At 36.3% G+C, this 26,371-nt stretch overlaps 1 protein-coding gene across 1 annotated transcript in view; it reads left to right on the forward strand.

The window, feature by feature from the left end:
• Positions 1 to 26,371, forward strand: part of LOC142340998 (uncharacterized) — a 279,320-nt gene that overhangs the window by 154,147 nt on the left and 98,802 nt on the right. Inside the window, exon 2 of the mRNA XM_075391807.1 lies at positions 16,776 to 16,832. Within this exon, the coding sequence (XP_075247922.1) occupies positions 16,776 to 16,832 (57 nt within the window). The remainder of the gene's footprint in view (positions 1 to 16,775; positions 16,833 to 26,371) is intronic.

Here is a 26,371-nt window from a genome sequence, read left to right on the forward strand (position 1 = left end):
TAGTATTGTCCTTCAGTATGTATGTTGTTTCTGTGGGTTTATCAACAATTAAATATGGTCCTGTTTTTAGAGGTAGTAGTTTCTTTGATACTCCGTCAATCTGTTGTTGATTTGTGATCAAGACGAATGTGTTTTTATCAAGTGGTTTCGCTGTTCTGAACCTTGAATTTAATTCATCAGTTAACCTTTTTCTGTTTCGTAATATTTTTGTTATGGTTTGATATGTGTCATTATAATGTTTTTCTTTGTCAAGAAACCATTTTGCGAACGTTCCGTTTTGTAGTTTTGCTATTTTTGGGTGACTGAATTGTTTATCTAAGTAAGTATGTACGGGTTGTGTTTTGCATGCGCTTGTTTTTGTTGGGTTACAGTTTCCCATCTCGTCTGTAGTTGTTCCAAGTTTAATCTTTGTTGGTTTTCTTGGTTTTTGGTTGAAAACAACAACTTCATAAGGTGACATGCCTAATCTTGTCTGGTATTCCGTATTATATGCATACGGAAAGAATTTTGCTTTTCTAGACCAGTTTTGGTACTTCTCGTTGAGTAATGTTCTGATAAATTGTCCAATTATTCTATTAGTTCCTTCCACTAATCCGTTTGTCCAGGGTGCATATGTTGTGCTTGGTTTAAATTTGATTTCAAAGTAATTACAAAGGTGTGTTAGTTCTGTATTTATATATTCCGATCCGTTATCGGAACGAATTTCTTCGGGTAGTCCGAATTTCATAAACCAATGTTCAAATAATGCTGTAACTGCATAGTGTGTATTGTTCTGAGGCGCACACATTATTGTTACGTAATGTGAGAATGCGTCTACTATCACAAAGATAAAATTATTTCCTTCAGATGTAGGATGTATTGGACCTTTTGTGTCTATCATAATCATTTCATTAAAGTATGTTTTTGTAGGTGCTAATTGTTCTTGCTTACTTTTTGTTTTTGTGTTAGCGAAAACTTTGTTTGTTTGACATTGTATGCAGTCTGCGATCAGTATCTTGATCCAAGTTGTTAAGTTTGGGAAGTAATATTTTTCCATTATGTTTCTTTTTGTTTTTTCAAGTCCCGTGTGACCAACTGTATCTACGCAATGGTTTTCGTAAAAAACACATAATAGTAATGTTAGTGGTAAACAGATTCTTTGTATTGTTTGTTTTTTTATTCGAATAATCATTTTCATTATGTTAGTTTTTTCGTCAATTGTAATTGATTTAAACTTTCTGTAATACGCGAATAGTCCTTTATTTCCGCGTATGTCCATTGTTACTGAATGTGGTTTATTGTTATTTTTTTCCACATTTTGACTTTATGAAGTACTGGATCTATTATTTGTGTTTCTTTAATCAACTCTTCTGTTACTTTTGTTTTTTCATCATAAAAAATATCTGTTAATTTTGCATGGTCAAAATTTTGTTCTTGTTTTACATTGTTGATTAATCTAAGATAGTCATCGTCATGATGAGTTATGTATGGTCCTTTTTGGTTTTTCTCTATGATTAAGTCATCTTTTTCAACAATTGGTGATTGCCAGTTTTTTGTTTTTGGTTTATATTTCGGTACTAAATTTGTTTTGGTTTCGGTATTATATTTTTCATATGATATCGGATGGTATTCGTTTTTATCAATGTTAATTTCAAAGTAGTTGTTGTGTATATTGGCTAGAACTGGATAATGTGTTGTGTCTTTGTTATCGTTGTTTGTATTGTTGCAAATGCTGTATTTGCATTCTAGGTTACTTGCAAATGGTGTTTCTGCAAAGAAGAATTTTATGTTTTCAGGTATTTCCACTGTAATATCACGTGTTTTTGTAAAATGTTCTTCATCTATTGTTCTACTGAGTAGATCTGGTAAAGCTAGGTTTTTTCCTTCCGTCCATATAATATGTAAGTTAGGAAATTTCATTAGTATCAATTGGAATCTGTAAACTCTATGGTTTGGTTTATTCTTTTGTGTAAAAAGGTAAATGATTGGCTTATGATCTGTAAATAAAATAATTGGGTGATTTGAACCTGTTAATAAGAATTCGTGTTCTGTGAGTGCGAAAATAATCGCTGAACATTCTCTAATTAGTGTAGATAGTCTCATTTCAATCGGTGTGAAAAGTCTAGAATTTGCTGATATTAATCGCATTTTCTTTTCAGTTGGATGTTGTTGCAGTAATGCTGCTCCAATGCCTGTGTTGGACGCATCTGTTATAATGTAAAATGGTTTTGTTGTATCTGGTATTGTTAATTCTAGGTTATGTGTTATTGTTTTTTTCATTTGTTCAAATATTTTTTGATGTTTTTTAGTCCATTTGAAATCATTTTCTTTGTGTAATAGATTGTATAATGGTTGTAATATGGGTTGCATTCCATAGACGTATTTGGCTAAGAACTTTATTGTTCCGAGGTATCGTTGTAAAGCTTTCATACTTGTTGGAGGTTCCAGTTTTTGGAATCCATCAATTCGTGATGTAAGTGGTTTTACTTTTTTGTCTTCGATAATGTGACCTAAGAATTTTACTTTCTTTAACATGAAGTATGTTTTATCGGGTGCTGCTTTGAGATTTTCTTTAAGCAGTACTTTATGATATTCGATTAGTGTTTCAAACATTTGGTCATAAGAATTTGTTTGTATAAAGATATCGTCTACGTAAGTGATAACTGTTCCTTTTCTGATCAAAGTGTAAAGGAAATGTGTTAGTATTGATGCAAATGCTGCTGGTCCGATTGATATTCCGTAGAATAATCTTTTGAAACAATATTGTTCGTTTCCAATTGTGAAATGTGTATATCTCATCGATTCTTCGTCTAATGGTATTTGGTTATATGCACTATTAAGATCTGCTGTTGTGAATATTGTTCCGTTTATTCTTGTTAAAGCTACATCAACTGGTTCAATTGGCCAGTTGCACTTTGATTCATCTATCATGCTGTTCAAATATCTTGCGTCTAAAACAATCTTTAAAGATTCTCCTTTTCGTAGTATTATTACCGGGTTTGTGAATGTATTTCCTGTTGATAGTTGTTCTTTATTTACAGGTGCAATTATGTCATATTTTTTGAGAACATCTAATAGTTTTTGTATTCGTTCTCGAAGATGTATAGGTACTTTACTTATTCTTTGTTTTTTGAATATTGCATCTTTTTTTATTGGTAAGTTCAATTTTACTTTCGTTTTTCCTACGTCAAATTTTGTTGTTGCGTAGACTTGTCTATAGTCTAATATGATTTTTACTACTTTTTCAAATTCTTCTTGTGTTAAGTGTGAATGTTGAAAATCAAACATTTTTATGAATTCTTTTTCTTGTTCTGAATATTTGTTAATGTTAAATTTGCATTTGAAGTTTGGTTTTCTTTCGAATGTTGCGACTTGTTCAATAGTTTCGTTTTCTTGTATGTTTAATATTTCATCGATATCGTTTTCATTTTCGTATGTCCGATGGTATAGTGCTTGGAATAAGTCGATAGAGTTTGTTTGGTATATTTCGTTATCTTGTTTTTTGAAGCTAATATTTCTGTTCATGAAACCAATGAGTCCTGTATTTATTGTTATTCGGTGTCTATTTTTGTTGATCAATAGTATGTCCATAAAGTATTCTTCGTCTGAGGAAAAATCCTTTATGTCTGTAAATGATACGTTATGATATTTGTTTATTGGTTCGAAATAGAATTTCGATTTCTGTATTGTTTTATCATTTGAGTGTTTCATTTGTTTAAATATTGGTATTGGAAATGTTATGCTTTTCTGTTGATTTGGTTCTATATAGATTGTTTCTCTATTATTGATTGTGTATAATCGAGAGTAGTAAGGATAACCTTTAGTACTATTCATGTAGAATATAATATCGTTGTCTAAATTTGTATTTGTATTTAATGTTAGTTTGTTGGTATTAACATTTATCGTCTCGATATATTCTTTGAAGAATGGTGTACCCAGTATATTATGATTGCATTGTGTTACATAGAAGTGAATGCAAAAATTGTTTTGTGGTTTGTTTCTATTGTTAGAAATTCTGTCTGGTGTTAAATTCAGTGTTACTGTTCCGAATGTGTCTATTTTTGTATTATTTGCAGCTGTTAGTGTTTTGCTTGCTTTGTCCAAGACCATTTCTGGGTTATTGTATTTGATTTCATTCCATGTATCTTCATTTAGTAGGTTTAATGTTGCTCCTGAATCTAATAGAAAATCTATTTCTAACATAGGTTTTTGTTTTGCAAAGTCCTGTTCAAATTTCTGATATTGATACATTGGTAATATCCATGTTGGGTTGCTTTCTAATGTATTTATTACAGTATTGCATGTATCTTCATTGGCATTGTAAAATTTATCTAGTATTTCTTGATCTTCGTCTGAGGACTCTGATGTGTACTCATATTCGTCGATTCCTGGTGGATCGTTATTTGATTTTTCTTGTCCTACGCTATTTATTCTGTTTTTGCTATTGTTGTGTCCATCATTTCTCCGTTCTTTTGAATAATGTCTGTTATTTTGTTCTCGTTGGGATGAGTATCCTCTATTATCTCTGCTATTGTTATTTGAATGATTTCTATTGTTACTATTAGAACGTTGTCTATAGTTATCGTTTCTATTTGAATCTCTACTGTTGTATCTTTGTCGATTATTATTATTATTGTTTTTGTTACTATTATAAGGTGATTGTTGTCTTGAATTATTTCTGTCATTGTATCTTGAATTTGATCTGTTATTATTATTATTATTGTATTTGTTATAGCTGTTGCTTCTATGATAACTGTTGCTTCTGTTTCTATTGTAGTTATTCCTGTTATAACTAGTACTTCTGTTATTATAATTATTTGATCTTTGATATCCTTGGTTGTTTCTACTATCTCTGGAATTTCTATTATGGTAGTTATTTCTTGAATGTGATCTGTATGGTGTCCGACTTCTGGAGTTGTTATATATTGGTGATGTCGGTGGTAGTTGTCTGCCATTGACATTATTTGAGTCAATTTTTCTATTTGGTAAGTTTTGATTGTTTCTCATGTGACTGTAAAATGATCTTTCTTTCGGTCTTGTAACACTACTTCGACGTGGTCTCTTGAAACATCTTCCCTTTGTGTGTCCATGTGAGCTACAATAGCTACAAAACAGTGCAAACTTTGGTCTTCCTTTAAAATTCTTTTTGTCATATGTATTGTTAATTCCGTTTAGAACATTGCATATTGTTCCTTCGAATTGTTCTAAGTCGTTTTGATTAAGTTCATTTATATTATTACAGGCTATATTCATTTGTTTTAGATCTTCATTAATATTTGTTGTACTCTGGTTTACTTCATATAATCTTTTGTGATTATTAGTTATTGTTCTTGTTAGATCCATTTGGTCTATTTTCTCTACTAATGTTTTGAATGGCATTTCTGGTTCTCGTGGAGTTTGTTTGTGGTTTGCATGTTTCTTTAATGCTGCGTTTTTTAATTCGTTGTCTAAACATCTTATGAACGTTTGGTTCATAACACTATTCCTGTAATCTTCTGTGTATAGAGAATAAGCAGTTTTGACAAGAGTTTCTATTCTTAATGCTAATGATCTTAGTGATTCGTTTGTATGTTTTTGTAATTGTTTTAATATGATTTTTGCTTGTTGTTTTGATTTTTCCGAATCAAACATATCTGAAAATTCTTTGCAAAATGTTTCCCAATCTAATTTTGTTTCACTTGGAAGTGTCGAATACCATTTTTGTGCAGGTCCCTGTAAAGTATGTAGTATTAACGCTGCTCTTTTTACTTTCCATTGGTGATGTCCTGGTTTATTTACCGGTTCAATGCCACTGCTGAATATCGTAGCAGCGACAATGCTATTTAAATATTCTTCAACAGTATATGCTGGGTCTGTTCCATCGAATGGTCTTATTGTTGTTGGTACTGAACCACTGCTAATGTTTTGTTCAATTTGAGGGTCTTCGTTTATGCTCATTGATGTTAATTGTTTATAAAATGGTAAAGGTGGTTCTACTACTGTTGTTTCCCTTTCTTCTGTTGTGATTGAATTTGTTCTTCTATTTTGATTTCCTTGTTGTTGATTACTATGTCTATCAGTATTTTGTATGTTTTCATTTGTTGTATGTTCATGGTTTCTGTTATGAAAAGGATTTTCTTGATTTCTGTTATGTAATGGATGTTCGTATTCCGTTCTATAGTTATTTTGTCCTTGTAGATTGTCAAGAGTTCTATCCAATTTATTGATTACCATTTCTAGTGCTTCTTCCTGTCTTTTTTCCATATTTCGGCTCATTCGATGATATTTTTCTTCTAGGTTATTTATTAATTTATTAGTATGTTTTGTTACTGTTTGTGTAATTTCGTTTTTTAAGTCTTCATAATTATATTGTTGTTGTCCCCAATTTTGTTCTTGGTTTCTATATTTGTTATCTACCGAGTTGATGTACATTCTGTTGCTGTTAATTTCGTCCTTGTTTTGGTATTTTCGTCTGTTTTGGTTTACCGATGGTGGAAATTGGTTGTCAGATCTAATTTCTCTTTCATCTGAATCAGAATTGTCTACATCTTCTATTGTATTATTGTTGTTTCCAAATAAATTTGATGTTAATAGTTTATCTGGTTTTATTGTTGATTTTTGTTTTACTTGTGAATTGTTGTTCAGTTGTGTATCTTTTGGTGTTGACGTTGATGTTGAACTTTTTGTTATATTAAATGATGATGATCCTGATTGTCCTTGATCCAGTATTTTCACGTAATTTTCTATTCCTTCAATGAAATTAATACTGTCTGAACTGATCTGTAAAGTACTTTCAAAATTTTCTGAACAATATTCTTTATCCCAAATATTTTTGAGTTCATCACAGAGATATCCTATTTCGTCAGGATATGTCTCTCCGAACTGTATTCGTTTTTCGTTTATATGTTCAAAATTGTCTAACCAAAAGAGGAAAGTAAATTCAGATACTATTTTTATCATATCTATTGATGCTGTTTTTATTTCTGGTTTTAGTTCTATTATTTTTGTCAGCCAATTATTATAGTTTTTGATGTCAAATCTTAATCTGTCATTCACAGACTGTACCTGTTGACGACTTTCATTGAGATATCCACTTGTGTTTCTTATTATGTTGTATGTTGTGGATGTTATTGCTGTTAGTTTTGTTCTATCCTGTGATTCTTCATGTCTTTTTAAAAATATTTTTAGCATTTCCGATAATGTTGTTTCATTTTGGAAATTAAAATATGTTCTTCTGTTGTTATTTTCATTTGTTAATACAAATGTATAGTTTCTGTTGTATCTATCACTATTCAGTAGTATTACTGGTAGATAGTGTGTCAAATGGTTGCGGTTGATTTTTATTTGTTGTATATGATCTGTCTCTTTGAAGAGGTTTCTCTTCAAATTTAGGATTATTCTGTAAATTAATTCTGTATTTTCTTGTGGACAATCATTTGCGATAACAAAAGGTGTTAATTCGTTATTATGGTTTGATTGTGTATCAAATTTGGAAGCCATTTGTTATTCTTTGAATTTTAATCCGTTCTGTTTTTCTAACAATAGTTTTTGTTATATCCCTCAGAAATTATAATTGTTTACCCAATTTAGTTCAGCACTGGTCGCACCAGATAAGACGTGTTCTAGAGCTTACCTTTGTTAGGATACTTCCTGAACTGTCTTATGGTTGTCTCAAGAATACTAGTTAATCTTAAGGCTTACCTGACTAACTAAAGTTCTATTCCTCTAGTCTGTTACTCTTCTATCTGAGCTTCAGTAGACGGTGCACGGGCCCCAATGCTACGGTCTAACGTTTATCTCAATACAAAACAAGAGCGGAGTAGAGAGAGAGAGAAATATACTCTATTATTAAATCAGGATGGTGACTGGTACTGACTAAATTACTTTCTCTTCTGCTGAGAGAGGGTAGATGGGTAAACACATAAAGGGAAAGGAGGATAAAATAAAATATCATTTTTATCCAATCAGGAAAGAGTATTTCAGTCTTTCTGAATAAAGTCTTTCAAATATTAAATATTCCTTTTTGGAAGTCATGCCTGACTCCAGTAATTCCTTGAAAGTCCTCATACTGCAGCACTTTCATACATCGCATTTTATGCCAGGGGTTAATTCCTCGGAATTCCTCCCAATTGCAGTCCTTTATAGCGCAATCTTACATTGCAATTTTAACTGGGGGTAATTTCTTAAAAGACCTTCCATTGCTACTCATTGCAACACACTGCTACATCGCAATTTGGCTGTGAGTTTTTCCACAAAATTTATTCACACTGCAGCCCATTGCAGCCTACTTGTTAACCGCAATTTTGGCCTTGGCGGATAATTCGCAAAAGTACTCCCATTGCAGCCCATTTCAATCCACTCAAACAGAATTTTTTGACAGGGGGTAATTCCTTTAAAGTTCTCCCACTACAGCCCATTGCAACCGAATCTTATATCACATTTTTTGCAAGGGGTAATTCCAAGGCGTAAGTCCTCCAATTGTTGCCCATTGCAGACCACGCGATCACCGCAATTGTGACCCGGGGTAAGTCCTCAGAATTCCTGCCATTAGAGCCCACTTCAGTCCACTCTTACGTCGCAGTTTTTGCTAGGGTGGATACTTCCTCAAAGTCATCCCATTGCAGCCCATTGCAGTGCACTCTCTCATCGCAAATTTGGCCAAGCTTAAATCCCTGAAAGTCCTGCCTATTACAGTAGTAGTAGTAGTAGTAGTAGTAGTAGTAGTAGTAGTAGTAGTAGTAGTAGTAGTAGTAGTAGTAGTAGTAGTAGTAGTAGTAGTAGTAGTAGTAGTAGTAGTAGTAGTAGTAGTAGTAGTAGTAGTAGTAGTAGTAGTAGTAGTAGTAGTAGTAGTAGTAGTAGTAGTAGTAGTAGTAGTAGTAGTAGTAGTAGTAGTAGTAGTAGTAGTAGTAGTAGTAGTAGTAGTAGTAGTAGTAGTAGTAGTAGTAGTAGTAGTAGTAGTAGTAGTAGTAGTAGAAGTAAAAGTAGTAGTAGTAGTAGTAGTAGTACAATTTTCGAAAAGCCCTGAACCAAGCAGCAAAGGTAGCAGAAATTGTCCCATTATACAAGAGTAAAGGAAAGAGGTCAGAGTGGTCGAACCACCGAGGGATCTCTCTATTGTCAGTACCAGGCAAAGTGTTCGCTTCCGTTATTCTCAATCGATGCAAAGATTCAGTGGATCGCGTCTTAAGGGAAGAGCAGTGCGGCTTCAGAAAAAGCAGAGGATGCGCCGATCAACTCTTTGCCCTGCGTCAAATAATAGAGAAATCAATGGCGTTTCAATTGGATATTAGCTTTTGTTTCATAGACTTTCGAGCGGCATTCGATTCTGTCGATCGTGAGCAGATGTACCAGATAATGAAACACTATGGTCTTCCGCAAAAAGTGATAAACATCATAAGAAACAGCTATGATGGATTCAAATGTCGAGTCAAAGCCGAAGGTGAGAAAGGACGCTTATTTGATGTCAGAACGGGCGTTAGGCAGGGTGATGTGTGGTCCCCAATCCTATTCGGCCTTGTCATCAACTACATTTTGGCTAACTCGGTGCATGGAGGATTAGACATTGGGAGATTGGTGGCTGACTTAGATTTTGCTGATGATGTTGCTCTCGTGGGGGTCTCAGACAGTGAGGTGCAAGAAAACCTACATCGAATGAGGCCCTTGCGGAAGCCGCTGGTCTGAAGATTAATGTGGCCAAAACAAAGAATATGGGCGTAAAATGCGACAGCCGAAATGTTGTTGCAGTGCCTAGTATCCAACAGAACGTGGAGATACTCACTGGAACACATAAAGGCAAACTAGGACTCCTGGCAGAGACATCTAGCCAGTCACGACTAACCATCAGCACGGAGGTGCTGATGGGAACGAAAAAGAAAGCGGGCTGGTTCGAAACACAAGATGGCCGGAAGCTAAGATTGAAAAGCTTAGCGGTGGCTAAGCCAGCGTTGGTAGCTTCACAACAACAATCTGCGGTAGCAGATTCAGAGTCGCTAGAAAATGAGAGTCGGTCAGTGGTGGCTGACCAAGAGTCTTTAAGATGTCAGAATTGTCAGCGGCAATTCAGTACAGTTACTGGACGCAAAGTGCACCAAACAAGATTCTGCAAAGCCGGTTTGTCAAAGAATGTCGTCGACAAGTCAAAGTTCGAGCAACTAGAGGCGAGCCTTACCTGTGACAAGTGTGAAAGAAAGTTCAAAACAGTCAATGGCCGAAAAGTTCACCAATCGAGATACTGTGGCAAACCTAAAGCAGTTGCCACACGCGTGTTTTCCTGCAAAGTACAAGATGTTCTCGGAAACGAGTTTGAAAACATAGAAGCGTTCAAGTATCTCGGATCATATGTCAGCCTCAAGCATGGAGACCTGCAGGAAGTCAATTGCAAACTTGCAGAAGGTAGACAACGGTTTGCTAACTTCCAAAATCTCTGGAAGAGCAAGCAGCTCAGCGTGCACCTCAAGTGCAATTTGTACAAAGCACTCGTTTTATCAGCCGTGCTGTACAGCTCAGAGACTTGGACTCTTTCGAAATTAATGGAGAGAAAACTTGAGAGTTTCTACTGTTGTTGTCTTCGGAGAATTCTACGTGTGTCATATCTGGAGAAAGCAACGAACGAAGAAATTATGTCAAGATCACGAATGCCCAACTATCCACGATGATCATGCTCAAACGGATAAAATGGTACGGACACATCCAGAGAAAGGAACCGGGAAGATTAGCCCGCAGTGCCTTCGATTGGGACCCGCCCGATCAATACGTCCATGCTAGACGCGCTCCTGGGGGGCAACGGAAAACGTGGATGAGTCAAATCGAAGGAGACTGTGTACGAAACAAAGTATCGTTCACCAGATTGCAGAAGAAAGCAGCAACCGGGTCAAAGAATGCCTTCAACAATTTCGTCGTACAGCACTTCACAGAATAACCAAACAAATAACTCTTCTTGTTTTGTTTGTATTTGTTGCCAACCGTGCCTTTATTTCATATTTGGAATTAAAGAGTTGAAACAGTAGTAGTAGTAGTAGTAGTAGTAGTATTAGTAGTAGTAGTAGTAGTAGTAGTAGTAGTAGTAGTAGTAGTAGTAGTAGTAGTAGTAGTAGTAGTAGTAGTAGTAGTAGTAGTAGTAGTAGTAGTAGTAGTAGTAGTAGTAGTAGTAGTAGTAGTAGTAGTGGTAGTAGTAGTAGTAGTAGTAGTAGTAGTAGTAGTAGTAGTAGTAGTAGTAGTAGTAAAAGACTTTTATTACCTTTGATAGGATATTACAGCATCATAAATTAAGTAAGCATTGTTAACATGTCAAGAGAAAATAAGGTGAACAATTACAAAAAAAAATGAAATAAAACATTAAAATAATGCCTATCCTGCGCAAACACTACATTTACATTTTAGAGCCCAAGTACACGTATTATTGATGTCATATTTCTTTTTTGTTAAATTCAAAAGACATTTATGTATAAGATCTCGACATGGGTTTTTCGGTTTGAAGCTGCTTATACCGAAATTCAGGAGATCAGCTGTGTTATTGACCACTCATTGCACTCGGAAGAAGAAGGACTTCTCAGTGTTACGTTTTCTTGCTCGCGAGACGACTAGGCGTTCCAGGTCCATATTACCAGTATCTACACATTTTGTCTCAATTGTGAAAAAATTGTTAAAACTTGGACAATTTTGTTCGCTCATTATAGTAGAGAAGAAACGTAAATCACTCTCAATCAGCTGATAGGCAACTGGCAGGGAATTCGATGTAATCAACAAGCCAGTATAGTCACCCGGTCCAAAGCACCACCTAAGACCTTGTAGGTTCAAGAGTTCTAACCTACGCATATGGATAATGTCCGGGTACCAGGCCGGGTAGCCATATAACAATACTGATAGAACGCAAGGTTTGTATAAATTAAACTTAACACCAGAGGAAAGACCATATGGAACGCTATGTTTCAAAAAATTTAGAGCTCTTCGAGCTTTCACGTGTTTAAATTTAAAAAAATGGCTCCACTTTAATGTGCTCGACACTTAAATACTAAAAATCTGTAATCTGGTCAACTCGAGATATATCGTCGCTTCCAATAAATAAGGAATCCGTAGAAGTCCGGCTGAAATGAAGATAACCACATTTGATAGCATTGAAGTTAATAGAACTGCAATAATACCATGATCTTAGCGCGAGTAAATCAATTTGAACTGCGCGTAGGCAAGAGTCTTTGCTGCAAACTAGTTTGGTGTCATCAGCAAAGCAATATACATTAGAAAATTCAAGGATATCAAGCATATCATCGATATAAGTTAAGAACAAGATAGGCCCCAAATACGCTCCCCTCTTGCACGCCACTGCTGACATCCAAGACGTCTGAGAGGCTGTTCCCAACTTTAACTCTTTGTCTTCTACATTCTAAGTAAGATGAGAGCAATGCCACGAAATCTTTGTCAAACCCAAAAGATGCTATTTTAAAGAGCCGACAGGAATGATCGACAGAGTCAAACGCTTTAAAAAAGTCTAAACACACTACAACTTGTTCCACATTTTCGTCAAAATTCAAGTTCAATTCGTGTAGAAAAAGGACTAATTGCGTCACCGTAGAATGTTTCGTACGAAAACCATGCTGCCTTGCATTGAGAAGTTCCTCGATATTTCCGTATATGTAAATAAAGAGAAGCTTTTCGAAGATAAGAGAAATCCGTGGATTATAGATATTGGTCGATAATTTTCAACATTTTCTCTTGATCCCTTTTTAATAACTGGTGTGACAAAGGCGCACTTCCAAGTATCAGGCCATTTTTGAGTTTCAACAACGTACGAAAAAATAAGGTACAGTAACGTGGACAATGTATCAGCTGCTTTATTCAAGATAGTTGGTGGTACCCCGTCACAAGCTGCTATGGAATTATAGGGCACTTTTGCTAGCAAGATCTGAATGTCATTCAGATCAGCCTATTGCTACGCACTCCTACATTGCAATTTGGGCAGGGCAGTGGAGGTCAGTTACTCAAGAAAAATCCCCATTGCAGCTCAATGCAGCCCTTTTCAATGCTCAATGCAGCTCAATGCAGCTCTTTCATTGCAATTTTGGCCCGGATGAACACTTTCTCCAAAGTCCTCCAATTGCAACCCCACTCTTACATCTTCTTACCCCGCAGACCAAATTACCCCATCACTATAGTATGGGTTTATTCCCCACAGACAAACCCCATTCTTACAGCAAAATGGGAGGTTTTCAGGGAGGTCATTCAAACTGGTTGAAGCATCACGAAAAAATTAGGGTATCTAATGAAAAGCATAGATTCGCTTAAAAAAAAACTTGACCAATTCCAAAACTATGGCGTTAGTTCAATCTGTAATTATAAATTATTAGCTCTCAGGTTGAGTTCCAGACCCAACATCTACTCTGGTCAGACCCACTTGAGTGCACACCCGTGTGTTTAGAGAAAGAAGTTACAGTGTCTGAACAACAGTTCGAGCGCACTACAGTCTGAATCATGGCCTGGAGATGGTCTGATCAGAGGTCAATTTTGGCACTGGAAGGTCTGCTCATAGGCGGCTTCGGCCACAATTGGGTCTGATCAAACGCGGCTTCGAGTGCACGCAAGTTGTATCATATTCCAACTTCAGCAATTTTTTTAAAAAATGTTTGTTCCAATGAGAAGGTGCTGATGACTCTGTCGCGAGCAAAGAAAAGATATCTGCTGTGATCAGAGATTCATTTGGACTCTGTTGCCTTCGATCATAACAATCAAGACAAAAGAGTTCAACCGCTATCAAGTGGTCGTTCCCTTTCAAATTGGGATAGCAACTATAATTAATGTATGTGCAATCAAAATATCAAGTTCAATCAATGAATCTTTTCCTTGAAAACCAATTGATCGCTCTTGTTGCTGGGAGCCAATTCAGGCGCCGGGAAGGGCTTCTGCTGGCTCTGCTTGATTTTATTCTTTTTCCTTGTGTTTTTGGCTATCCTCTTGGTTGTTGATTAGTTCGTCATTTTTCCATTCGTGTTAGGATATCAATAATTTTTCTATTCATAAGAGAAAAAAAAAGTTTAATAAGATTAAATATTCAGGAAGTAAGGCATGACAGTGAGATAAAAAAAGAGAATGAAGGAAATGTAAATAAAACAAATTTAAAAAATTAAAACAAAAAAGACTGTGCTCGTGATGGGGATTGAACTACTGCGCCCTGTTTGATCATACAATTAGAAGACTTCGCTACAACTTGCGGTTTCATTTGTACAAAGTGTAATTTCTTCATGAAGGTAAACACTAAGACGCGTTAAACTAAATTGAGGGAAGGTAAGAGAAACTGCAGGTGCAACAGTTAATAACTTAACTTCAAAAAAAAAAACAAAATTAAAGCGATTACAGGAGTTAAGTAAAGACGGCAGAATAAAAAGCAATTGAAAGTGCTATGCTAACCTATTTCTTAAAACCACTGAACCAAACCGTGAATAGCACTCTATTATGTCGTTAGTTGTAAAACTATAACTTAACTGTGAGAAAGATATCAGTGGAGTGAATGTAAAAAATAACAACATTGTCTGGGTTGAAAATGATGATAATCGATTCAGATTTTTCAATAGATAGAAGCTGTGTAAATTCAAATAGGAATAACAACTATAGATCCAAACATTTCTTCTAAATAGCTGTCTGAGTTTATCTATGGTGCCGGCAAACTTTAGCAATGGCATTTAAAGGTTTCTTTTTAAAAACTTCTGAAAATTCTTCATTTCACAAAAAAGAAATTTTCACTTCTAATTTACCTCACTGCATTTTCTGCTGGAGACATCAGTTTTTATGAAATGCATATATTATAGCGTTACTTAAAATCTTGTGCGTGTTTAACTCTACTCTATCATCAGAGGACACTTGGGTTTGAAAAGTCTGATCATAGTCTGATTATGGTATGGGCGATGGTCTGAAATTGAGTCTAGACCATTGTCTGAAGATGGTCTGATCAGAATTGCTTCGGTCTGGAAAATCTGATCAGAGACCCTGTCAGTCTGGAAAGTCTGATCATAGATTATATTGGTCTGGAAAAACTAATCAGGGGTATTTTTGTTCTGGAAAGCCTGATGAGAGGTAATTTCGATCTGGAAAGTCTGATCAGAGGAAAATTTGTGTCTGAATCTCAACCTGGGCTACTTTTTCAAGTGATTGTCACCTGAACAAATTTTTGCGTGAAGTAATGGCTAACAGTGTTATTTTACCGCGGTGAAGTTTGCCGTGGTAGGCACAATATGGGTAATGCGAGGCAATAGGGGGGTAATGGGTAATTATCGCGCTTGGAGGTCCTAATCTTACATTGTTTTAGCCCTCATACTCAAAGACTGTACAACTGTTAAAAAAATCTCTGTACCCTACGCCGGTTCTCCTTAGCCTTTAAACCATCAATGTTGGTCCAATTCATGATGGTCCATCTATATGAATCTACTCCCCATTACCCCCTTCAGCTTATATCGATTTTCCCCAAAAAATTGGTCCTCTGATCTTATATCTTTGGGATGGTATTTTGGGGGAGGCGGGAGTAAATGTAGAAATCCAAACCCCATACACAACCTTACCCCCATAACGCCCCTTATCTCACACTGTTTTACCTCATAAAATAACGCTCTTATCTTACATCTTTTTGGATGGTATTTTTTTGGGGTGGGGGGCGGGGGGCGGGGTTAAAATCCCAACTCCTCCCCTCATCCCCTCCCCCTAATCTTACATCTTTTTACCCCCTAAAAGTACCCCCTTACTCTTACTTTTTTTGGGGGTAATTTTTGGGTGGTAAAATCTAAAAAACCGCCCAATTGCCCTCATAACCTCTCATTGCCCCCCCCCCCCTAATCTGACATGGTTTTACCCCCTAAAATTACTCCCCTAATCTTACACCTTTTTGGGGGTAATTTTTTTTTGGGGTGAGGGGGTAAAATCTCAAAATTTCCCCGAATAACCCCATTAAACTCAATAACCCCTACCCTAGTCTAGACCTCGACCTATGAAAAGATCGCGCTCGACCAAAATTGGGTAGGATTAGAGCATGCTTGACCTAAATTTGCTCGACCTAAATTATGTCAATCTGGAAATTTGCTCTTCCCAAAAAGTTACGCTGAAATTTTCTCGACCGAGGTTTTGTCACCCTGGACATTGGCTTGAACTAAAAAACCTCCAAACTTTTCCTCGACCAAAATTTTTTGAGGAGATAATATTGGGTCAAGCAAAAGACGAATCATAAGTCTTTTCATAAGTCTTTCTTACCAGGTCAAATTTATTGTCAATTCATGGGACTATCAGAAGTCTTTTCATGAAACTGAATTTTTGCCTCAGAATTTTTACGCGCGTTTTCATTACACAGTATTGCGTATAATGTAGTCAGCATGTATGCTCTTTCACCTTTTGCGAATCTGAAGAACAATCAATCTCTCATAAGTAAGCATTTTTTTAAAAAAAAAGATAAGTCATAACTTTGGTAAAGAAAACAACTGGATAACGCCACATTTTCATCATGACTAATGCGAAGAAGGTAAGGTGCGAAAAACATTGTTTTATTCCTTTATATTTACCCCCTAATCTTACATCCTTTTGGAGGGGATTAAAGTCTAAAAATTCCACCGATTGCCTCATTACCCCCTAATCTTACATCATTTCCCCCCCTTCACAATTACCCCCTACTCTGACATCATTTTGGGGGGTAATCAGGTGAGGGGGTAATTTCAACACGGGGTGTTAATCCTGCGTGAACATTTTAAAGCCTTCTCTGTGCGAAGGTGTTGAATTCTAAATGTAGATTTTCAATGCAAATAAGAGTAAAGTTACCAATTCAGTTGATTGGTCAAATTTTTGTACTTCAGGTGCCAATTAGATCAAGTTGGAAGTCATCACATGGATAGAGTTACGGATGACATCAAGTAAGTTTGAGTTTGTTCGCTACCCGTGCCGAGGTTTCAACGCCTAAAAATGTAAGACTTGAGGCGAATACGGTAAAAAGATGTATGAATTGCAATTTTTAGCGTTGAATGCGGTTGAAAAAACCAATTCAACGCTAAGAGTTCCAAATCTTACAAGTATTCATCGCTAAATTTCACCGAATATCTTTACCACAGAAAACACTGCAAAAAAGATGTAAGAACAGCAGTGAATTCGCTGAGAGCGGTGAAAAGAAAATTAACCACTGAAAACCGCAAACCGCTCAAATTTTCCCTGCTAAGTGAGCACAAGTTTCTATCGCGACAAATTTTGAATGAAACAATTTAATATTTGTAGAGAACGCGTTGAAAGAGTTAAGAAAATTTCACTGCTTTTAGAACAAAAGTCACTTTATTGCGCACATAGCTGCAGTGTTTTTCTTTCTAAAAATTTGGTTTTCTGTTAATGATAACTGTACAATACTCAAAACTTACCATTCTTATTCCGACTCACATTAGTGGAAGAGGAAATATAAAAACGATTTTTTTTGTTCAGTCAATTTTGGCCGACCTTTATATTCATCGTAGTGGGTTGTGAGTGAGGCCGAATATCCCCAAAAAAGGCCTCTCAAAACTACAATAACAAAAATTTTTCTGGAATGAGTTCATAAAAGACCCAACGGTTTTGGAATTGAGATCTAATCTCAAATTTTTCAGGTCTTAACATAATATGACTTAGTTGTTAAGGCGTCATTAATTCTTCTAAAAAATATTATTTGTGGAATTCACATTTCATTTTTTCATCTTAAAATATTTTAAGACCTTGTTACACATTTTTAATTTTTAACACTACACTGCCTGTAAACTGTGTTCTGCATTTTATAGCTCAAACTCAAAGACGTCAACAATGTTTTTTATATGCAATTCAATTTCTTGAAACAATTTTTTTTTCTGATTTTTTTCCTCTTACTTTCGAATCTGGATCGGGTTAGCCATCAACCATGCAGTTCTGCGTTTCCTCATTCTCTACTTTTTCAAAATTTGTTGCGTTCAAAATTGCGTTCCTTTTGGGAGAAAGCGCTAAAATGATACAATAGTTCGCATTTGTTTGAATATCTAGGTGAGATCTAAAATAAACTCGTTCACGTATTTTTTAATTTTCGTGATTTTTTGTCATGTCACAATTACCATGTCCACACTCTTTTGTTCCTATTTTTGGCAACTCTAAAAAAGCTTTTGTTTTTTTATGATTGGCGAACACATTAAATTTTGTGTCATTTGCCATACCCGGGTCGAATGTCCTCCCTAAAATCCTCCCATTTTGATGTAAGAGTGGTGGGTAATTTGTCTATGGGGGGTAAATTGATGTAAGAGTGTGGGGGTAATTTGTTCAGAGGGGGTAAAATGATGTAAGAGTTGGGCTGCAATGGGAGGACTTTTGAGGAATTACCCCCCCCCTGACTGAAATTGCCATGTAAGAGTGGGCTGCAATGGGCTGCAATGGGAGGACTTTTCAGGAGTTACCCCCCCCCCCCTGATTCAAATTGCCATGAAAAGAGTGGGCTGCAATGGGCTGCAATGGGAGGACTTTTCAGGATTTACCCCCCTGACTGAAAATGCCATGTAAGCGTGGGCTGCAATGGGCTGCAATGGGAGGACTTTTCAGGATTTACCCCCTGACTGAAATTGCCATCTAAGAGTGGGCTGCAATGGGCTGCAATGGGAGGACATTTCAGGAATTACCCCCTGACTGAAATTGCCATGTAAGAGTGGGCTGCAATGGGCTGCAATGGGGGGACTTTTCAGGAATTACCCCCTGAATGAAATTGCCATGTAAGAGTGGGTGCTATGGGAGGACATTTCAGGAGTTACCCCCCTGACTGAAACTGCCATGTAAGAGTGGGCTGCAATGGGCTGCAATGGGAGGACTTTTCAGGAATTACCCCACCCATGACTGAAATTGCCATGTAAGAGTGGGCTGCAATGGGAGGACTTTTCAGGATTTAACCCTCTCACCCCTGATTAAAATTCAGAGGGGGTAAAATGATGTAAGAGTTGGGCTGCCAACAGGGGTAAAATGGTGCAAGAGTGAGGGGTAATTTGTTCAGAGGGGGTAAGTGATGCAAGAGTCGGGCTGCCAAGGGGGGTAAATGTTGTAAGAGTGAGGGGGTAATTGGTCCAGAGGGGGTAAAATGATGTAGGAGTTGGGCTGCCAAGAGGGGTAAAATTGTGTAAGGGTGAGGGGGTAATTTGTTCAGAGGGGTAAAATGATGTAAGTGTCGGGCTGCCAAGGGGAGTAAAATGGTGTAAGAGTGAGGGGGTAATTTGTCCAGAGGGGGTAAAATGATGTAAGAGTTGGGCTGCCAAGGGGGGTAAAATGATGTAAGAGTGGGGCTGCAATGGGAGGATTTTTTAGGAAAGTGCAGCTCAAAACTCTTACATCTTTTTGGGCTGCATTGGGCTTCCAAGGGGGGTAAAATGGTGTAAGAATGAGGGGGTAAAAGACAAATTAGCCCCCACTCTTACAGCTTTTTTTGTCTGCCAAGGGGGTAAAAATGTGTAAGAGTGAGGGGGTAAAAGACAAATTACCCCCGAACTCTTACATCGTTTTACCCCCCTTGGAAGCTGAATGCAGCCCAAAAAGACGTAAGAGTTTTGAGCGGCATTTTCCTAAAAAATCCTCCCATTGCAGCCGCACTCTTACATCATTTTGGGCGGAAAAATTCAACCCGGGTACTGCATGTTAAAAGAAAAGCGGATGAAATATATTTGTCTTTAAAATTTTTCTTCTAGCAATAAACTGCACGCTACCAACTCGCTCTACTGGCTCTAATTTGAACTCGAATGGGCTTACGAGTTTATTATCACTTTTAGTATCAATCTTTGTATCAATCTTAGTATTAAGTGCAGAAAAAAGTTCTGCCTAAACTTTCGAAGTAGCATGTGCGCCAAGTTAAACCGATAACGAAAACATAGTTTTTCCGGTTTTGAAGTTGAAACCAATTTTATGTATTTGTTTGCAATTTCAATAAGCTATGCCAGAGTGTTGTATATGATCCCCTGTATAATCACTGAAGCTCTTTTTGATTTATCAAATGAGCGTTCTTTTCGAGAACAAATTTTACGGTTATAAGAATTATCGTTCTTCAGTCTCTTCTCTCATGTCTGATAATTTTTACCTCATTACTTTTAACCAATCTACACGTGAGGACAATCGCTGTGTTGGAACTTTCTGCACAACGCACAGACTTGCACAAGTCGCGTCTTCCCTAGTGATGAGCGGATTCAAATCTTGCAAGAATCTTGCAAGATATCAATCAAGGCCAAAAAATAAATCTGGGTACAAGTGTTTTAGGAAACATCTTTGAAGCAAGTTATTGTTTATTGAACAAGTTACGAAGCCTAATTCAATGAAAAAAAAAATTAGCCAGGATTCAAAATCTTGCAAGAATCTTGAATTCCGGAAAAAATAATTATGTGTTTTTGGTAGCTAAAACTAACTGAAAACCAAATATCATGACTGATATCAGAATTCTTGATCAGCAAAACTGAAAATATTTGACTTTTTTCGTAAACGCCTTTTGAATGTGAAATCTTGCAAGATTTTGAATTCTAATACAACTTTCCGACAAATAAACAGAAATAACTCGAGGCAATCGAATCCGTCTTTTTAAAGTTCAATATACCTAATGAAAAACAAAAATATTTCAATTTTTTCTCATCTTTCATTAAAAAACAAATTATTTTTAGAGAAACAAACAGTTGGGACTTTTTCTTACTGATCCTGTCCGTAATTTAGCATGTTTTTGTTGTCGTAAAAAAATCCGATTAATTTGAAGTCTAATTATCTTCCTAAGGAAATTTCAATTAACCCGTGATGCCTTCAGTTGATAGCTATTGGTGTTAATGTCCTTGAAGTGTTTTCATTTAAGAAAAAATCGGTGTGTTTTTGAAAGTTCAAGTTTTGTTCTTCTTTCAATCGATTTATAGTTCAATCTTCATGTAAGAAAATCAACCCTGACTTTCTGGTAAATCAAAATTTATCTCTGTTTTTGATCTGATGCTAGGTAATGCTTCTTTTTGGGACAAAGAGAAAGCAACAGTCGGAGTTTTTATTCCTGATACTTTGCAATGTACCACAACAAACTAATTGCAAAAACGATATATTATTTCGTTCAACCAATCCTAAAGTCATATCATAGAAAGAAGAAAGCTGTTTCAAAAACATGGCATTTCAGTTCTATGGTGCTTTTAATAATTCTTGTTCGAGTTCTTTTTTTGTCAAATCACACAAAAGACACCGGCCTCAAGGGCGAGCTGGGAATTTTCTCCCAGTTCACAGTAGAGGTCTTGGGTGTTCATAACTATTGAGTAGACGTCAACTATGTTCAGAATTGTCCACGTTGCACAGTTTTTAGCCGTTCTGCTTTATTGTTTGAGAAGTTGGTGTCTCCCATTAGCCCAAAAATCGCAGTTACGCTTCATGTGCTTGACGATTTCTCCAAAACTACTGTACCAAATTGAACGGGCATTGTCTTTTTTGATGAACACTGAATGACTTTGTTTGCAGTGTTTAGTTGGTTTGCCTACTTAGCCTAATAAACAAGTTACTAATGTTTCAACTTGAAAAAGTTGAAGTAAACATTATTTTTTTGGGGCTCGCTTATTGTTTCTGACGATTTTTCTTGAACTACTATGACAATTTGGCCAAGCATGGTATTGTTTTGTTGAATATAGGCTTTTCTAGAGTTTGCGGTCTTCAATTGGTGTCTAAATTGGCCTGCTCAGGACGTTAGTAAGCTGTAAGTCTTAAAAATTTTTTTTTTTAATTATATTTTAATTGTTATTCAGTTCTGATGTAGTTTTTCTTCTAAATTGGTTATTGTTGCTTGCAAATTGTGTTGTTTTGGCTTTGTTTCGGTCGCTGACGTTTTTCGAAACTTAGTTTTTGGGAAATCATCGATTTTTCATTCTTTGCTAAATCATGAAGTTCTTGTTAGAGGTCTTTTTTATCAAAGCACACAAACCAACCTGGCCTTTAGGGCGAGGTGGAAATTTTTTCCCACCTCTTAGTGGAGATCTTGGGTGTTCAGTAACTACAAAGTGAACTTGAATTGCGTCCCGAAGTGTCCGAGTGGTACCGTTTTTAGTCGTTTTGCATAATTTTGCGAGAGTTTGGGGGTCTCCCAATAGCCCAGAAGTCGGAGGTACGCTTCATGTGTTTGACGATTTCTCTAAAACTACTGTACCAAATGGGACGGGCATTTGCACATTCTGTTGGTCATAAACCCTCCTTGTTTGCAGTGTTTATAGGTTTCTCACGTCAGCTTAATCAAAAAGTTGGAGCAAAGAACTTGTTTTTATCACATTGAGAGAGGAACTTAATGTTTTGTACTTTTTCGGATTTCTCATTGAATTTTTGGCTAAAACGAGTGATTATTGGCTTGATCTGTTGATATTAAGACGTTCTTCTCTGTAAATGGCGTTTCATTTCTTTCAGCCGTTTTCGAGAAATTGGCCAGGACACACACCTCCATTTTGACCTATTCGTGTCCGGTACATTTCCTGTACCTACATGTTAGACCACAAAAACTAGCTTATTTAGACTCGTTTGATAATGGAGATTGTCCCCATATATATTTTACAGGTGGTTATATTGAGTGATAATGAGTGGTTATCGGTTATAGTACAGAAACAGGACCCGAAATTGGTCATTTTGGTCATTTGGTACGATACCTTGATATTGGAATATCTCCTCGTGGAGTGAACCGATTTTCGATCTGTTTGTTGATTTGAACTCAACTTGAGCCGTACTTGAATCCCTGTAAATAGCGTTTTGTTTCTTTCAGCCGTTTTCGCGAAATTGGCCAAGAAACATACGGTCATTTCGACCTGTAAGTGACTGGTACGTTTCACGTTTCTACATGTGAAATGTTGAAATTAATTACTTTGACTCCACGAATAGGCTCGTTGAACTCCATTTGTAGTGGGGAATCTCTCCATATATATTTTACACCTCATTTTATGTAGTTCAGAAGGTCAATTTTAGCTCTGAATGTGCTGTATCACTGCTCTGGGGTCATTTGGTACGGTACCTTATTTTTGCTATAACTTCTTGAATAATGCACGGATTGGGCTCATTTTTTAATATAACGCGTGTCTCAAGCTTTGCTAGAAAGGATACTAAGGGCGTTTGTTTTTGTTCAGCCGTTTTTGAGAAATTGGCCAAGAAACTTGACCCCAGATTGACATGAACTGAGGAGAGAAACAGTACCTTGATGACCATTTTAAACTTCCATATTGCTGCATTTCATTATTTCAGATTAATTGTAAAGTAAATTCATTTTCTTCGTGAAGAATTGCAACAATAAGGATTGTGAAACGTGAGTTATAACCTCAAATATTACCTCATAACTGGAAAATATGCCTATTTTTAGCTTCGAATGTAATGAGTTGGAGTGCGAAGTTCATTTTCGATCTGTTTGTTGATTTGAACTCAACTTGAGCCGTACTTGAATCCCTGTAAATAGCGTTTTGTTTCTTTCAGCCGTTTTCGCGAAATTGGCCAAGAAACATACGGTCATTTCGACCTGTAAGTGACTGGTACGTTTCACGTTTCTACATGTGAAATGTTGAAATTAATTACTTTGACTCCACGAATAGGCTCGTTGAACTCCATTTGTAGTGGGGAATCTCTCCATATATATTTTACACCTCATTTTATGTAGTTCAGAAGGTCAATTTTAGCTCTGAATGTGCTGTATCACTGCTCTGGGGTCATTTGGTACGGTACCTTATTTTTGCTATAACTTCTTGAATAATGCACGGATTGGGCTCATTTTTTAATATGACGCGTGTCTCAAGCTTTGCTAGAAACGATACTAAGGGCGTTTGTTTTTGTTCAGCCGTTTTTGAGAAATTGGCCAAGAAACTTGACCCCAGATTGACATGAACTGAGGAGAGAAACAGTACCTTGATGACCATTTTAAACTTCCATATTGCTGCATCTCATTATTTCAGATTAATTGTAAAGTAAATTCATTTTCTTCGTGAAGAATTGCAACAATAAGGATTGTGAAACGTGAGTTATAACCTCAAATATTACCTCATAACTGGAAAATATGCCTATTTTTAGCTTCGAATGTAATGAGTTGGAGTGCGAAGTGTTGCACTCAGATAGCAAGTAAAAGTTCTTAGTAGTATAGCTCACACTGTACTGTGCTGAGCACATAATGTTCTTCACGCGTATTTGGGCTTTGTACTATAAGCAAATTTGAAGGAACGAACCAATACTCGTGTTGTCGTGCTCGGTCTGGTATAGTGGTAGCAATAGTAGTAAGTGACTTTCAATATAGTCAAGGACTTGCTCAAAGGAATTGAGCGTCTATGTAGGAGTGTCATAATCCTAGTAGGCTCTAACAGAAAGATAATTATTGATCTAGGTGGCCTGTGAAAAAAGTAATCAATACGTTGTCAAATTTCGGGCTCAGAAAATCTGCTTGTGCAGTTTCATAATAAGTGACTTTCAATATAGTCAAGGACATGTTCAAATGAATTGAGTGTCTATGTAGGAATGTCATAATCCTAGTAGGTTCTAACAGAGAGGTAATCTTTGATCTAGGTGGCCTACAAAAAGTACTCAATACTTTGTCAAATTTCGGGCTCAAAAAATTTGCTTGTGCAGCTTCATAGAAAATGACTTTCAATATAGTGAAGGACTTGTTCAAATGAATTGAGAGCCTATGTAGGAGTGTCATAATACTAGTAGGCTCTAACAGAGAGGTAATTTTTGATCTAGGTGGCCTACGAAACAAGTACTCAATACGTTGTCAAATTTCGAGCTCAAAAAATATGCTTGTGCAGTTTCATAGAAAATGACTTTCAATGTAGTGAAGGACTTGTTCAAATGAATTGATGGTCTACTAAGGAGTGTCATAATCCCAGAAGTTTCTTACAGAGAGCTAATTTTTGGTCTAGTTGGCCTATGAAAAAAGTACTCAATACGTTGTCTAATTTCGGGCTCAAAAAATATGCTTTTGCATTTTCATAAAAAGTGACTTTCAATGTAGTGAAAGACTTGTTCAAATAAATTGAGGGTCTATGCAGGAGTGTCATAATCCTAGTAGGTTGTAACATAGAAATAATTTTTGATATAGGTGGCCTACGAAAAAAGTACTCAATACGTTGTTAAATTTCGGGCTCAAAAAATTTGCTTTTGCAATTTCATGAAAAGTGACTTTCAATATAGTCAAGGACATGTTCAAATGAATTGAGTGTCTATGTAGGAATGTCATAATCCTAGTAGGTTCTAACAGAGAGGTAATCTTTGATCTAGGTGGCCTACAAAAAGTACTCAATACTTTGTCAAATTTCGGGCTCAAAAAATTTGCTTGTGCAGCTTCATAGAAAGAGACTTTCAATGTAGTGAAGGACTTGTTCAAATGAATTGAGATCCTATGTAGGAGTGTCATAATACTAGTAGGCTCTAACAGAGAGGTAATTTTTGATCTAGGTGGCCTACGAAACAATTACTCAATACGTTGTCAAATTTCGAGCTCAAAAAATATGCTTGTGCAGTTTCATAGAAAATGACTTTCAATGTAGTGAAGGACTTGTTCAAATGAATTGATGGTCTACTTAGGAGTGTCATAATCCCAGAAGTTCACAAGTTTCTTACAGAGAGCTAATTTTTGATCTAGGTGGCCTACGAAAAAAGTACTCAATACGTTGTCTAATTTCGGGCTCAAAAAATATGCTTTTGCATTTTCATAAAAAGTGACTTTCAATGTAGTGAAAGACTTGTTCAAATGAATTGAGGGTCTATGCAGGAGTGTCATAATCCTAGTAGGTTCTAACATAGAAATAATTTTTGATATAGGTGGCCTACGAAAAAAGTACTCAATACGTTGTTAAATTTCGGGCTCAAAAAATTTGCTTTTGCAATTTCATGAAAAGTGACTTGCAATATTGTGAAGGACTTGTTCAAATGAAATGAGGGTCTATGTAGGAATGTCATAATCCTAGTAGGTTCTAACAGAGAGGTAATCTTTGATCTAGGTGGCCTACAAAAAAAGTACTCAGTACTTTGTCAAATTTCGGGCTCAAAAATTATGCTTGCGCAGCTTCATAGAAAATGACTTTCAATGTAAAGAAGGACTTGTTCAAATGAATTGAGAGCCTATGTAGGAGTCTCATAATACTAGTAGGTTCTAACAGAGAGGTAATTTTTGATCTAGGTGGCCTACGAAACAAGTACTCAATACGTTGTCAAATTTCGGGCTAAAAAATATGGTTGTGCAGTTTCATAGAAAATGACTTTAAATGTAGTGAAGGACTTGTTCAAATGAATTGAGGGTCTATGTAGGAGTGTCATAATCCCAGAAGGTTCTAACAGAGAGCTAATTTTTGATCTAGGTGGCCTACGAAAAAAGTACTCAATACGTTGTCTAATTTCGGGCTCAAAAAATATGCTTTTGCATTTTCATAAAAAGTGACTTTCAATGTAGTGAAAGACTTGTTCAAATGAATTGAGGGTCTATGTA

The sequence above is a fragment of the Convolutriloba macropyga genome, chromosome 6 (genome assembly GCF_964194025.1).
Source record: "Convolutriloba macropyga chromosome 6, txConMacr16.3, whole genome shotgun sequence".
NCBI classification, from domain to species: Eukaryota; Metazoa; Xenacoelomorpha; order Acoela; family Convolutidae; genus Convolutriloba; species Convolutriloba macropyga.